Source organism: Nothobranchius furzeri, chromosome 18, assembly GCF_043380555.1.
Source record: "Nothobranchius furzeri strain GRZ-AD chromosome 18, NfurGRZ-RIMD1, whole genome shotgun sequence".
Classification (NCBI taxonomy): domain Eukaryota; kingdom Metazoa; phylum Chordata; class Actinopteri; order Cyprinodontiformes; family Nothobranchiidae; genus Nothobranchius; species Nothobranchius furzeri.
In genome coordinates, this window is record NC_091758.1 from 16,658,304 (window position 1) to 16,672,008 (window position 13,705).

Here is a 13,705-nt window from a genome sequence, read left to right on the forward strand (position 1 = left end):
GACCAGAAATACATTTTGTTGTGTTGTCACCTGCTGACTTTAGTTTTGAATTTTCCTGCTTATTTTCCACTCATTTCAATGAAGTTTATTTTTATAACACCAAATCACAAGAGTCGTCTCAAGGCACTTCACAAAGTAAATAATTCAATTGAGTACAGTTAATTATGCCAATTAGATAAAATTTGCCAACATAAGGAAACCCAGCAAATTGCATCAAGTTCAACTGGTGTCAGAGTCTTTACAGCAATCCTCATGCTAAGCAAGCATGTAGCAACAGTGGAGAGGAAAACTCCCTTTTAACAGGAAGGAACCTCCGGAGGATCCTGGCTCAGTACAAGCAGCCATCCACCACGACTCACTGGGGATGAAGACAGAGCTTCAATGGCTGCACACATTGCGATTTCTTAGTAGAGATTCTATTTCTTCCATCTATTCATTTTCATCTGCTTATTTGGGGTCGGGTGACGAGGCAGCAGCCTAAGCAGAGAGGCCCAGACTTCCAGGGGAATCCCAAGGCGTTCCTTGGCCAGCTGAGAAACATTGCCCCTCCAGCATGTCCTGGTTCTTCCTTTAGGGTTCTTCCTTAAAGGGACTTTACGAAGTTTAGAATTTTTATGCTCGCGATTGCCCCCTCAGGCCAAAAGCGTAACGGCAGCTTCAATAGTAGGCTCGTGCACGAGGCGCGCATGCTGTACGTGCACGCTCCTTAACGAAAATAACAGCTGAGACAGACCCGTGTGTGTGTGTGTGTGTGTGTGTGGGGGGGGGCCCGGAGGACAGAGGACAGGAGAACGCGCAGCTAATTAATTAAATAATTTGGTTCTGTACCTTTCTCTTCAGCACAGCCGACAAAGGTTTATGATGGGTCAGTCCTCCTGCATGCTCAGATCATTCCCTTCCCTTGCTTGAAAAATTGTTCCAAAATGAAAGTTGAACCCACATCTTTTTTATCTGTGAATTCAATGCCGTTCGGCGAGTCTTAAATAAACATTTGGGCACCTTACTGTAAAAGAAATATACCATTGATGTAAATAATAAACTCTAAATAAACTAAGTTCACATCCAGAATCAAACCCAGGACTTCTGCACGAGAGTCTGTTGTTTAACCAGGTGAGCTAAAGCACCAGTGACGTCTTTCGTATCTGTAACATTTATATCCTTGATGACAGCTGAAACAACGCTCAAAGAACGGTTCGGAGTGAAAATGGCTATTTTGTTGCTAATTTGCAGGAAATATCTAGAAGAAAGTAGCTAAGGGTCCTCAGAAATGTAGCTAGGTTCATCACTAGGCGTTAAGAACAGCAACAAAGTCGCTGAGTTGGCACTACCTCACTCTCTGCTGCTAAAGCTACTGATGGCAAATGCTACGGGCTATGCCTGAGCGTGAACGCGCATGAAGCAGCCTGCTCGACCCGAGCAACTCTCTTTTTCTGTGATTTTACAGAAAAATGCAATCACAGTAAAAATGCCAGGGCTCATTCTACAGGACCAGGGCATTGCAGGACAATGTATGAAGAAGAAATTTATTATTTCTATACATGTTTTGGCTGTCAAACTTCCATAATACCCCTTTAAGTGGTTAGCAGCAGTGTGCTAGCCGATGGCCCGCTCCATGAGGCTACCACAGCTCAGCAGAACACCATTGTAGCTTCTTCTGGGAAGAAAAACTTAGAGAAAACATAAAGTTAACAGCTGAAATAGCAGAAAACAATGCAATTAGAGAGTAGTGGTAGAAGAAAGTAGCAGTGTGGAAGGTGGTCAGTATGTCCTCCAGGAGTCTAAGCCTGTAGCAACATAACTTCAGAGATAACTCTGGATAACCTAGTCTTTTAGATGTGGGAGGCAGGGCCACGGAAAACCGTCTTTACTGACTGTATTCCTTGCTGTACACTTCATCTCCCTCTACTCCCTCGCTCCAAACAGTCCAAACTTGGGGTAACATCATTCAGATTTTAACCATAGGTCCTATCAAGTAAAAAAAAGTTTTAAGCCTAGTCTTAAAAGTAGACATGGTGTCTGCGTCACAGACTAAAGCTGGGAGCTGGTTCCACAAGAGAGGAGCCTGATGACATAAAGATCTGCCTCCCATCCTAATTTTAGATATTCTAGAAACCACCAGTAAACCTGAAGGCTGAGAGCGAAGTGCTCGGTTAGGTACACATGGAACAATCAGATCACTGATGTATGATTATTAAGAGCTTTCATGTGAGAAGGATCTTAAAATCTATTCTGAATTTAATAGGAAGCTAGTAACAGTGCATAACTCAAAAACTCAGGATAATATTTTCACAGCTTTACTAATTCTGTAATTGACTCTTGTGTATAATGTTAAATTTGGTGTCATATTTTATTAATGGAGGAATTTAAATATAGACTAAAAGTACAAAAGAATGAAAACCAAAAAGTGGAATTCTGTTTAGGGATGGAAACATAACGGAACTGAACATGTTGGATTTTAGTTTCTTAAATGTTTGTCCTTCGTTAATAAAAAAAATTCTAAAAGCACCACGTCAATGTGAAAGATGTGTGATTTTATAAAGGCAGTAGCAATATTAGACATCTGGTGCAGCAGGATACTTCATGTAGACATTTCAGGATATTCCCACCAGTGTGTTGGGAAATGAACAGAAGTGTAGTTTCACATGAAGCTATTTAATAATTTAGAGACAGAAGTTGTTTCAATGTGGAAGAAATAATCTTTGTGACCGCATTCAGACTAGATTAACAAGCAATCTAATATCCACAAATCTGTCAGAAGTTCAGAAACTTTAGGATGGCTGAATTTAAATAAAACACATTTCTGTGTGTGCGTGTGTGTGTGTGTGTGTGCGTGTGTGTGTGTGTGTGTGTATTTAGCAGGGAGACTCATCCTCGTGTCGTCACCCTGTCATCTGACAGTGATGCTGAGGAAGAAGAAGGGGGAGGAGCAAACGGAAGTCCAGACGAGGAGGCAGGTCAGTTACTGCCACTTTCAGCTGATCTGCTCAGGAATGAAAAGTCTTCTTTCCAGGGAGGAGCAGAACCAGGACCACCCAATCCGATCGCTTAACCTTCTCTCAGCAGTAATGGGTTTTTCGTTTTGCAGCATTAAACTAATAGTTTCTTTTTCTTTGAAGTGTCTGATGAGATGTCCAACAGAGAAAGCAAAACCGTAAGTGACTCTCGGTCCCTCACTTCACAAGCTCACCTGTTTTAAGTAAAAGAAACACACACACACACACACACTGGGTTAGGGTGTATGAGTAATTCATCCTTTGAGAAAACATTTAGTATAGATGGGCAGGAATTCTGAGCTGTTACTAGATTTGTTTGAAACTACAGAATGAAAACATTCTGACCTCTTATGTCACTCATCAGGAGAGCTCAGAGGATCGGCTCCCTCGCCGTCGCTGGTCCAGGAGGACAACCAGTACTGATGATGTCCTGATGGTAAAGTCCATGTTGGATCTGAGACTGCTGGACTCGTATGGCCTGGACGGTCAGGAGGAACCGGAGGAGGTAAGTTGATTCCACCACGTACTAAGAAACTTTTACTAAGCTGAGGTGAATGTTTGGTTCTTCTGTCCAGCTGAAGATGTGGGCCCACTCAGGGAATACCTGTAGCCTGAAGAGGAGGAGAAGGAGTCAGGGAGTAAAGCCAGGAGTTCATGGGACCAATGAGAAGCTGGGGAGTACTGTCAGCATCCAAGTTTCCTCTGCTTGGGTACGAATAAATGAAGAAATAATTATTGATCATGATCCCAAATCCCCGTAGCCTCACAGATTAGTGATTCGGTTCAAATCAGAAAACTATTAGAGTAATTTCACTCGATGCTCGAAGCTGAAAACTCTGTAGAAATAAATGGACTCCTGGATTGATCACATGTTGTGTTTTTATCTGTCAGACAGGTGACGAAGCAAAGACCAATGAGAGGCCTGGCTTCATCCAGCTGTCCAATCAGAGCCTGAACAGAAATGACCTGGTGCTCTTTCCTGAGAAGTGGGAGGACAGAATCAGCCTGACGGGCAGGTACAGCGTTCAGCATATGACCAGATCTGACCTGCTCTGATTCCTGGAGCTTCGCTCTGTGATTAACACGACCAGCTTGTCTCCAGAACTTCAGTCTTGTGCTCATCAGCCTTAAACGTGCTGCTGAACCTCTCTACCTGCTGTCAGTGAGTTCCAGGTCAAGGAGGCGTGTCCTTCTGGTGGAGATGGACAACAGGACAAACCTAGTCCAGACAGTGGCGTCTCTGTAGAGTTCAGCTCCCCTTTGTCTAGTCCAGATACTCCTGCAGGAGATGGTGAGACAGTAGGCCCAGAAGAGGAGAGAATCCTTTCTGTTCTTGTCTTTGTTAGCTGCATCTCATTGTAATTGTTTCTGTGTTCATCAGAGTCCACAGGACCTCTGAGTGTGGAGATGGAGCAAGAGGATGAAGAGGAAGAAGGAGGGAAGGTGACTCAAGTAGTTCCTCAGACTCCAGACCAGGAGGCTTTTCTGAAGGAGAACTTTGACACATTGGCTGATCAGTCTGCTTCAGGTACATCAGGGTGGTCCACCTAGTTACTGGGTCAGAGATTAATGTGTTTATATAAAACCACCACAATAAAAGTCATCCATTTAGTTTCTGTGTCACAAAGCTGCTGGCTATTGGCTAGAAGATAAAAGAGTCACATGAAGTGTTTGTGTTGACAGGAAGTCCAAACAGAACATCTCACAGCTCCAGTGAGAGTCTCAGCATCTCCTCCAGGTTCCTCTTCAAGGCCTCAGGAGGAAGGTAGGAGGTCACTGCACACTGGTTCTCTCAATTCAGTTCAATTCAATTGAAAAATACTTTATTAATCCCAGAGGGAAATTGATTGCTGTAGTAGCTCAGAATAAAAATAATAATCAGGTCATCAAAGAGTTGTTGTATATTACAATGGCTGTTGGCAGGAAGGATCTCCAGTAGCGGTCAGTGTTGCAGCCAAACTGAAGAAGCCTCTGACCGAAGACACTCTTCTGTTGTCGGACAGGCTTGTGAAGAGAATGCTCAGGGTTGTCCATCATTTTCTTGATTCTCTGGATTCTCTTGATTCTCTCCCCCACCCCACCCCCAACGTCACTCACACACACACACACACACACGCACGCAAGCACGCGTGTGTGTGTGTGTGACCCACCAGGCCTAACCTGTGTGTCCTGACCCAGATGGCCCAGTTGATACTGATTCTCCTCTGGTCTTTTCCTCATCAGCCGGAGCGGGTGGACCAGTGAGGGCCGTGTTGGGGGGGTGAAGGCCCAGGCGCTGGTCTCTGAGGTGCGACCCCTGATGGATGGGAACCAGAGCTGGACACAGAACCAGGACCAGACCGTCCCACATCAGGACCAATCCCAGACTCAGAGCCATTTTCATCATGACCAATCCAAGACTCCTCTTCTTCAGAACCAGAGGCAACATGATCTGAACCAGTTCCAAGTGCAGTTAGAGGGGAAGGAGACCTCCTCATGTCACCAGCCCCCCAGTCACCTCTCACTGAAGAAGATAGTCCAGACTGCAGTGGATCCCAGAAGGAACCCAGACCTGGTGGTCCGTTCTGCTTCCTCCCACCTGAACGCCGGGCTTCAGAAGGCTCAGTCAGTCCACAGCCTGCTGGACGTCTCAGGTAACCCTCATGAGTTCACCTGTCCCAACCTTGAAGAACAAACTCTGAGGACTTTCTGTCTCCCTGCAGTAGGTGTCCCTTCAGACACTTTTCATCCAACTAGAGAGGCTCCTCCTCCGCGTCCCACCACTCTTCCCTCCTCCCCCAGATGGCCTCCATCCTCTGCCCCTCCCACTTCCAGGCAGAGCCCCACCTCCCCCCAGTCCTCCCAGCAGGATGGTGTTGCTATCACACCCAGGAAGTCTTCCTCTTCATCTCTGACAGCATTGGCGCTGCGCTCCTACATGAGTCCCACTGCCAGCTCCATGGCTAAGATGTCCCGCTCTGTCTCCATGGGGGATGGCCTCCACATCCCTGAACCTGCTGAGGACCCTGTACCTCCATCAGCGCTGGGCTCCTGCACCCAGGTTAAAGAGACTCCGCCTCCTCCAGTTGCTGTGGTGCACTCTAATGTGTCTCAGGTTCCCCCTCATGTTGCTGTCGTTCCTGTTGTCATCTCCTCCTCCTCCTCGATGGGTAACCGCTCAGCTCCCCCTCGCAGTCTGCAGGCTCGTGTCCCCAGCAGCAGCAGCAGACCACTTCCTGACAAACCCTCGCTGGACTCCTTCTCACCATCCTCAAAGTCCTCTGGCCTCATGTCCCCTACAGCTTCAGTCTCCTCTGTGGCTCCCTCTCAGCAGGGGGAGGAGCCTCTGACTCCAGCAGGTTTCAGTACGGACCCCACAGAAGACCCAGGTTTGGATTTTCATCTTCTCCTCCTCCTCTTCTTCGTCACTTCATCCTGTCATCTCTCTGGCTCCGTCCCACTTCTTCCCCCTTCTATCTCTCTGCCAAGGGTGAGGTGTGCCCCTCCCCCCCATCACACTTGTTTTCTACATACTTCACTTTTCCTGAAGTTTTATCTTTTTGTGATGTGATGAATGTCTGGTGACTTAACCTGCTACTCTTTTTGCAGATCAGCCAATCAGCTTGGAGAGCTGCAGGGCTCTGACCAATGAGCTGCAGAGCTGCTTCAGGAGGGCCACGCGCCTCTACAGGCAGGTAAGGATCCGACTCTAACTTGAATCTGTAGATGATGCAAGCAGCAAGATAAAATAATTCTATGCAGCTCTGTTTTGGTCCTCCACACCTGCAGTGTCCCTGGTTGTTCTGACTCACTGTGGGACTAGCACTCAAGAAATAAATAAGGACTACTGAAGCTTTATTTATTACAGAACATAAAAACCCCAATTCACAGACAAGATTTATGGAAAAGATACCTCAGCACATTGCAGGCCTGTTGTGGCTGGTGAGTGTGATCATCATGGAGCTAGGGACAATATTACATGTAACTTGTACCAGGTTTTGTAACTTTTAACGTGTTTAGTAACTGTGACTTTCATTTTGTAGCATGGGACTTTTATTTTGTAGTACCGTATTTTCCGGAGTATAAGTCGCACCAGCCATAAAATGTATAATGAAGAAGAAAAAAACAGAAATAAGTCGCATTTTGGGGGGAAATTTTATTGTTTTTCTTACAAAATCTGAGACCAAGCATTTCACATTGCAAGACAAGTACCGGTAACAATAACAGGGCGCAGCAGTGCGCACGGTCTCCAGCAGGTGATGGCGGGGCAGGGGAGCTCATTCCTGGTCCTGGTCTGGTAAATAATTATTGTTTTGTAATATGTAACCTGTCCATGAGTTGTGTAAGTTTCAAATCACAACTCTCAAAACACACATCTAACTATACAGCAGTGTTGTTTTTGGCGGGCATCTTGGTTTAGTCTTAGTCTTATGGGCTCGACACACGGGAGGCGACATGCGGCAGCGGCAAAAGCCAGCTACAAGCTCTGCTACAGGGCGAACAGCGAATCTTCTGCTGTTTTGATTGGCCATCAGATTGGAGGGAATTTTGGGTTATTGAAGCAGTTCAGAGTTGAAAAACGAGTAGATATGAAGTCTCGAAAGGTTTAGCTAGAGTTCATCCCATATTACAAACAGAAAAAGAAACTGCGAATGAGAGACCACACCTACAGCCAACTCACCGACAAATCCCCATGCCGCTGCCTTTTTGTGAAGATCTCTGTGTTCCTTTGTATAAATGTTGTAAAGCTGTGGAAACCTGAAATGGCAATTATTAACTTTTCCTTCATGTTTGCCCGGAGATGTACTGAGAAGCATTCTGTCCGCTCATTGGTCAGTCAATAAAATATTTCAACCTTCTGGGATCGCGTCGCTGGCTCGCCTGTGCTCTTTTTTTGCGTGCCGCTTAGCAGGAGGGATACCGGCGATTATCGCTTTGTCACGCACGTCTCGTTGAAAATGAATGGAGGAGAGGCGATGTCGCCTCCCATGTGTCGAGCCTGTTAGTCTTGATGACGAAAATGTCTTAAGTCATAGTCGGTTTTAGTCGACTACAATTCAAAAAAGTTTTCAGTCGACAAAGATTTTTGTTTTCACTTTTAGAAAAAGTTAAACAGAGTATTGGTGTCTAATTAATAAATGTGAAGGTCAGACGTACCCTGAGCTTCTGGAGGGAGTTTCATACCAACATCATTTACTTTAGGGCTGTGGGACACAATCTTAGCAGCTTCAGATTTTGTCCAGTAAAACAGTAATCCCCAGACTGGTTTTTTTTTTTTTTTTTACTTTACTGATAATCACAATAGTGTGTATAATTCATTGTTTCAGATCTGTGCATCATTCTGAAGATTTTCATAAAAGAACTTATGATTTTCTTCCCTTAACAGAAGGGACTCTTACCCCTGCTGCACACCGGAAGCAAAAGCGGCGCGGAACAGCACCGCTTCAAACAGAATCCATTATATTCTATGGAGTGTAACAAACCAGACGCGACGCGGAAATTTTCAGAAGCGTCCCAGACGCGGCACGCCGCTCCACACCGCTAAAGATAGGATCAGGTTCTATTTTTTCCGTGAGTCGCTTCTGGGATGCATCAAATACCTCAGTTAACATAGGGCTAGACAGGGATTCACACACGGTTTCAGTGTGAAATCCTCATTACTTTTCAAAATAAAAGTACTTTTCAAAAATTGCAGCACTGCAATTTCATATATACGAAGCTTATGTGTGACCTAACGGCTTATTTACTCACAGCATCATTCCAGAAGGGCAGCGGTGTGTTTTCATGGCGTTATTCCTGGCAGTGGAGAGGTCAAACAGTGGTAACAATGTGATTTCTTTCTTTTTGGGTTAAAGGCGGATTGCATAAACAGTCTCGAGGGATTTTGTGATCTTGCGAGTCAAGCGAGGAGCTCAGCAGAGAAGCCGCTTCACTGCTGTGACTCCCCCGATGTGCAATTAAGTGCTGTGATTGTGGTGAGTAAACCTTTTCGCTGCCGTTCTGGGCTAGCCTAGTGAACTAGACCAAATTCTTGCTTTGCAAAGTTTGGTCTAGGAACGTTCCATTGGAACCTCTGCAGCCCTTAGCAGCATTCTGCCTGGCCAATCACAGCTCTATAGATGGATTTCATACACATAGAGAGCTGTGATTGGTCCATATTGGTGGGCCAACTCTATCTGCTTTGTGAACCAATCACAATGCTTTATCCGCTCTGTGGGCCAATCAGGGCCCTCTATTCTTTTGGTGATGATGCAAAAGAGTGGAACAAGACGGCGACCGCTCTTTTGAAACAGCTTTTACATAAATTTTGGACTAATTAGACTCATTAGAATCAGGAGCAGTTATATGTATTTAAAGAGCAAGTCAACCCCTACCAGAGTCTAACTCCACTCTCACTTCATGTTTGAAAAATGCAACAAATGCTGTTGCCTGGCAGACCGAGAAGGCGGAGCTGCTAACAAATACACACACACACAGGCTCATGACAGCATTGTGACATCATAATGTACCAGTTTACATCATAGCATACCTCTTAGCCAATAGCAGTGGCAGATTTAAATTAAAATACAGTGCAGAGTTTTTACCTGACAACGGCACAACACTGCCAGTTTTAGGCAGAATATTTAAATTTTAACTAAGATGCACTGAAGTGCCAAATTATTGACGACACGGGTCTGCAGCACGATTAGACACTCGTTTATTTAGTTTATCAGCAAAAAAAAAATTATTTGGGGGTGACTTGCTCTTTAAGGTATGTTTTAGAAAAAAGGGTGTATTTTCGCCTTCTTCAACAGCGGACTGCCTCGTTTACCGACATCTGTTGCGTTGAGTATGTCACATTGTTTATTGTCCAGACTAGCATGCGGAGAAAGACAACGGCAGAACCCGCCCCACGGCCAAGAGCAGTCAATGGAGCGTTGCCGGACTAAATAATGCATTTCTTTAGTCTGGCTTGCCAGGCTAGTTCTGTGCCACTTTTGCTTCCAGTGTGCAGTAGGCGTTAGGGAGCATACAGAGTTTCCTACACAGTATTTCATAGAAATAAAGAAATGTGTTTGTTTAATTTATTATTTGCGTTATCAGACCTCCATCTTAATGTCATTAAATGTATATTTTGTCAAAGTCCACCCACTTAAATGCAGTAATTTTTCCATAGACTGCAGTGCTGTGAGTTTTCAGGAGCCTACAGAATTAATATAAACAACCCAGTTCTGCTCTTGAGCATCAGCAGTGATGCTCATAAACATGTGGATGGGCTTACACTGTTATGCTGTTGGTTTAAAAAACAGGAATGTGAGTGACCCATTATTAGGAACCAGGGAGCAGACAATAATCCTGACACACTGATGTGTTCAGATAAAACCTGTTAAAAAGTTATTTCTTTCATTTTTCTACCCAAAATCAGGACTTTTTCAGGAAGCACACGGAAAAGAAATGTGTTTGTGAATATATTTAAAAGTAGCAACCTCGTTGGTCATTGTAGCGTCAATGAGCGGCTGAGTGCCGTGCGTTCCCTCGGCTGAGCTGAGTTTGCTTCCAACATACATCAGAAATCCACGCAAATGGTGTGGTTAGTGCTGGATTTCTGACGTGGGTGGGAGGCGAACTGCCGAGGCTGGTCTGCTGAGCAGAATACGGCTGCAGCTGGGTCTGGGACACAGACAGAGCAGCAGCGCTGTTACTTTTAGTTTTTGTGAGGCAGGCAGAAATGAGCATTTTGAGCATAGTTTGTCTAGTTTCAGCTCGCTAACGAAAACTCCTGCACGTCTCGTCATGTTTTACTCACCAAAAAGCTATTTTTAGTTCGTCAATGTCTCGTTTTGTTATGAAAAAAATAGGGGCATCGAAGAAATCAATGTGTTATTGTTAACGAAAACAACACCGGTCTACATTTACAAAACTCAAGTCAAAAGAATAAAATTTTTTGCAACACATAAGATTTATTTCTCAATTCTTACTTCCTTTCTAAAAAAACCAAAACAATGACAGGCTTTGTCTGACCAGCCAATCATGACTTTTTGGATTCCTGTCCAATCATGGCTGGAGGGTAGAGCCTGTTGTACTGCTCACAACCACATAGACTTATATTCTCACTCTTTACCAGTAGGTGGCGGTAGTTTGTAGAGAAATTAAACTGATGTAAATAAAGAGCTTACACTTTAAATTAGAGCAGGATTTCATATCCGAGACACATGCTTGGCTGATAGGACAAAGCTTTTCATTGGTTCTTTGGGAAGGAAGCTAAAATTGGGACAGTATGTTTTGTAATGTGTGTTTTGAAACTTGTACATAGATTTTATTCTGCAAGACAAAAAATGAAAGTTTCATGTTACGTACCAAAAGTATGTGTGACAAAACATGAACTACATGCTACAAAATGAAAGTTACAAAACTTGGTACAAGTTTCATGTAATAATGTCCCAATCCTAGCTCCATAGAGTTGTTGCTCAGGGTTACTCATGCTTCTGCACATCTGTCCTCCTTGTGACACCGGCGTGAGAAGTCTTCTCCTTCAGCTGAGCAAAACAGCATGTTAACGTTAGCCTGGTGCTCAAAGTGGGGGGATTATCCTACTGGACTTCAGATGTGGCATTTAGTTTTTCTTTTTGTTTGTCGACATGTTGCATTTTGAGATCGTCCAGCCGACTTCGTGTTGCCAGCTGATGAAGTGCTGTCTCTGGACTCAGCTTTATAAATGATTTAACCAGGGTGACATAACTCTTCTACAATTCTATATGATGTAATTTCTCACATAAAAGATGGCTTTTATATGATTTGTTTCTGTTTAAAACCTGAGCAGAGTTTGTTTCCCTCTTTAAACAGTAACCTCATCGGTTTGTAACCTCTGCTGGTTTGTTTTCTGACACAAAAATGTGAATATATTCTCCCTCCAGGTGAGCAGCTCCTCCATGAGTGACTCCTCCCCTAACCACTGTCAGATGGCTATTCTCCTATCAGACGCCTTCCAGGCCATGAGGTCAGAGCTGGACTCTCTGCCCCTCAATGCACCAAGCATGCTGGGAGTTCAGGGGGGCCTGGGGGGCGTAGGGGAGGTGAAGACTGCAGCTCTGCTTGAGGAATATTCACTCCTCCTCCTGCAGGCGGTCCACAGGAGGATCAACAACACAAGCTGAGCTCCTCTTCATCATCAACATGACCTGCTCCTGTTCTTCGTCCCTCAGCAGCAGGTCGTCTCTAACAGCAGACTAAAGGGACTTTTTATTTTCTTCCTTTAGGTTTTTAATCTCATTTTTTAAATGTCTGACGCTGCTTATTTAAACTTGTGGACCTTTAAAAACCTTCTAGTCTGACTCACGGGTTAGCCCTGTCGTCCAGACGTCAGCTGGCCCATGGGTCTCTACCTCCTGATCCACCGATAAACCCATGGATGAGTCTGAATCATGGAAATCTTTTCCGTTGTCATTCCTCGAAGTTTCCTCCTGACAGGAATCCTGTGAAAGGTCTTGGATGTTTGAAGTGTTTTTACCAGACTGTCTGACATCAATGTTCTTCCACTTCAGCATGACAGGTTCCTGCTGAGTTTTTAAGCAACGGTTTGTATTTATTGTGTTGATGAGCTGTTACACTACTGATCAGCTGACCTGTCAGCTAGTCTCCAGTCAGAACTAAACTTAATGCACATCTTAAAACCTTTTTTTAGGACACTAGGGGGATTTCCTGGCTTAAACTAGAGATGTGTTTTGGGAAGGGTTTTAGGTGACATTTAATAAAGATTTCACTTTGTTTTCTGATAAAGCTTTAAGCTTCTTTCTTTGGCTTGTCTACGCCTCACATGTGCTTATTCATTCATGTATAATCATACATAGTAAATTTTTTTATTCAAACTACTGCAGCTATGGCAATAAATGAAGAAGATGTGAGGATAAGTATAGCGCTGAATGATGCACCCATCAGGCTGCAGGGTGGCCATCTGTCATGCAAGAGTGTGAGACATTTAGCTTTACTGTCTCCACATGCTCTCATGCCACACCTCCTATTTCTCATGCTGATAAAACATTTTTTAAATAGATTTTTAATTTAATAGATTCAAATATTAATTTTAGTGTTAAACACACTGGTTGTGTGTAGTATAATTGTGAAACCCAGCAAGTTTTCTTTGACTTTAAATGGGTGAGAGGTGGAATTAAAACCCTCCAGTGGTGACGGTGTGGTTCTAGTAAACCAGTGTTTTACTATCTTTTTTTTTTTACCTTGAGGACCCCCTACCCCACCTCTTACCCGCATACGCACATTAAAAGTTAATTACAAACTTAATACAAAGCTATAACTCTTACAGAGTTTTGATAATACTACTGGGTGTATTACTGAAAATTTATAAATGTAGTTTTTACAAATATAAATTTGGTAAACCTCCCGTCATCACAGACAAAATTGTTGGGAACCCCTGCGATATTGTGGGGAGCCCCTTGAGGGGGTCGGGCACCCTAGATTGAGAAGCACTATTGTAAACAATTTACAAGAGAACATTTACAATGAAGCTGAGAATTTTAATATGATGGAGGAGTAAAAAGAGAAAAGGAAAATAAATTTAAAGTAATGCTAAATAGTTTTTAAATATTTAAGCTAGAGCTCTAACTGATCTCAGTGATTGTTGGGTTAGAAACTTGACGAGTTTAATATTTGATACCACTCTGCAGCCTTCTACTGGCCAGATGCTGCATTTAACAGTTTTGTGGAGCGGGTAGGTGTTCTAGGGGGGCGCTCTTACTCCT

At 43.9% G+C, this 13,705-nt stretch overlaps 1 protein-coding gene across 7 annotated transcripts in view; it reads left to right on the plus strand.

Annotated features, from left to right (window-relative positions):
- mapkbp1 (mitogen-activated protein kinase binding protein 1) overlaps positions 1 to 12,244 on the plus strand; it is a 36,012-nt gene extending 23,768 nt beyond the window's left edge. For 2 of the 7 annotated variants that reach the window (XM_054741888.2, XM_054741889.2), the window contains 12 exons: positions 2,857 to 2,954; positions 3,117 to 3,151; positions 3,358 to 3,498; positions 3,569 to 3,703; positions 3,885 to 4,009; positions 4,157 to 4,284; positions 4,375 to 4,521; positions 4,677 to 4,758; positions 5,217 to 6,361; positions 6,582 to 6,667; positions 8,828 to 8,947; positions 11,867 to 12,244. In XM_054741888.2, coding sequence (XP_054597863.2) covers positions 2,857 to 2,954; positions 3,117 to 3,151; positions 3,358 to 3,498; positions 3,569 to 3,703; positions 3,885 to 4,009; positions 4,157 to 4,284; positions 4,375 to 4,521; positions 4,677 to 4,758; positions 5,217 to 6,361; positions 6,582 to 6,667; positions 8,828 to 8,947; positions 11,867 to 12,106 — 2,482 coding nt within the window. In that variant the 3' untranslated portion in view covers positions 12,107 to 12,244. Of the gene's footprint in view, positions 1 to 2,856; positions 2,955 to 3,116; positions 3,152 to 3,357; positions 3,499 to 3,568; positions 3,704 to 3,884; positions 4,010 to 4,156; positions 4,285 to 4,374; positions 4,522 to 4,676; positions 4,759 to 5,216; positions 6,463 to 6,581; positions 6,668 to 8,827; positions 8,948 to 11,866 lie in introns of those variants that run through there. The other 5 variants (XM_054741890.2, XM_054741891.2, XR_011517231.1 and 2 more) reach the window with 5 other exon arrangements.
- The last annotated feature ends 1,461 nt before the right edge of the window (positions 12,245 to 13,705 follow it).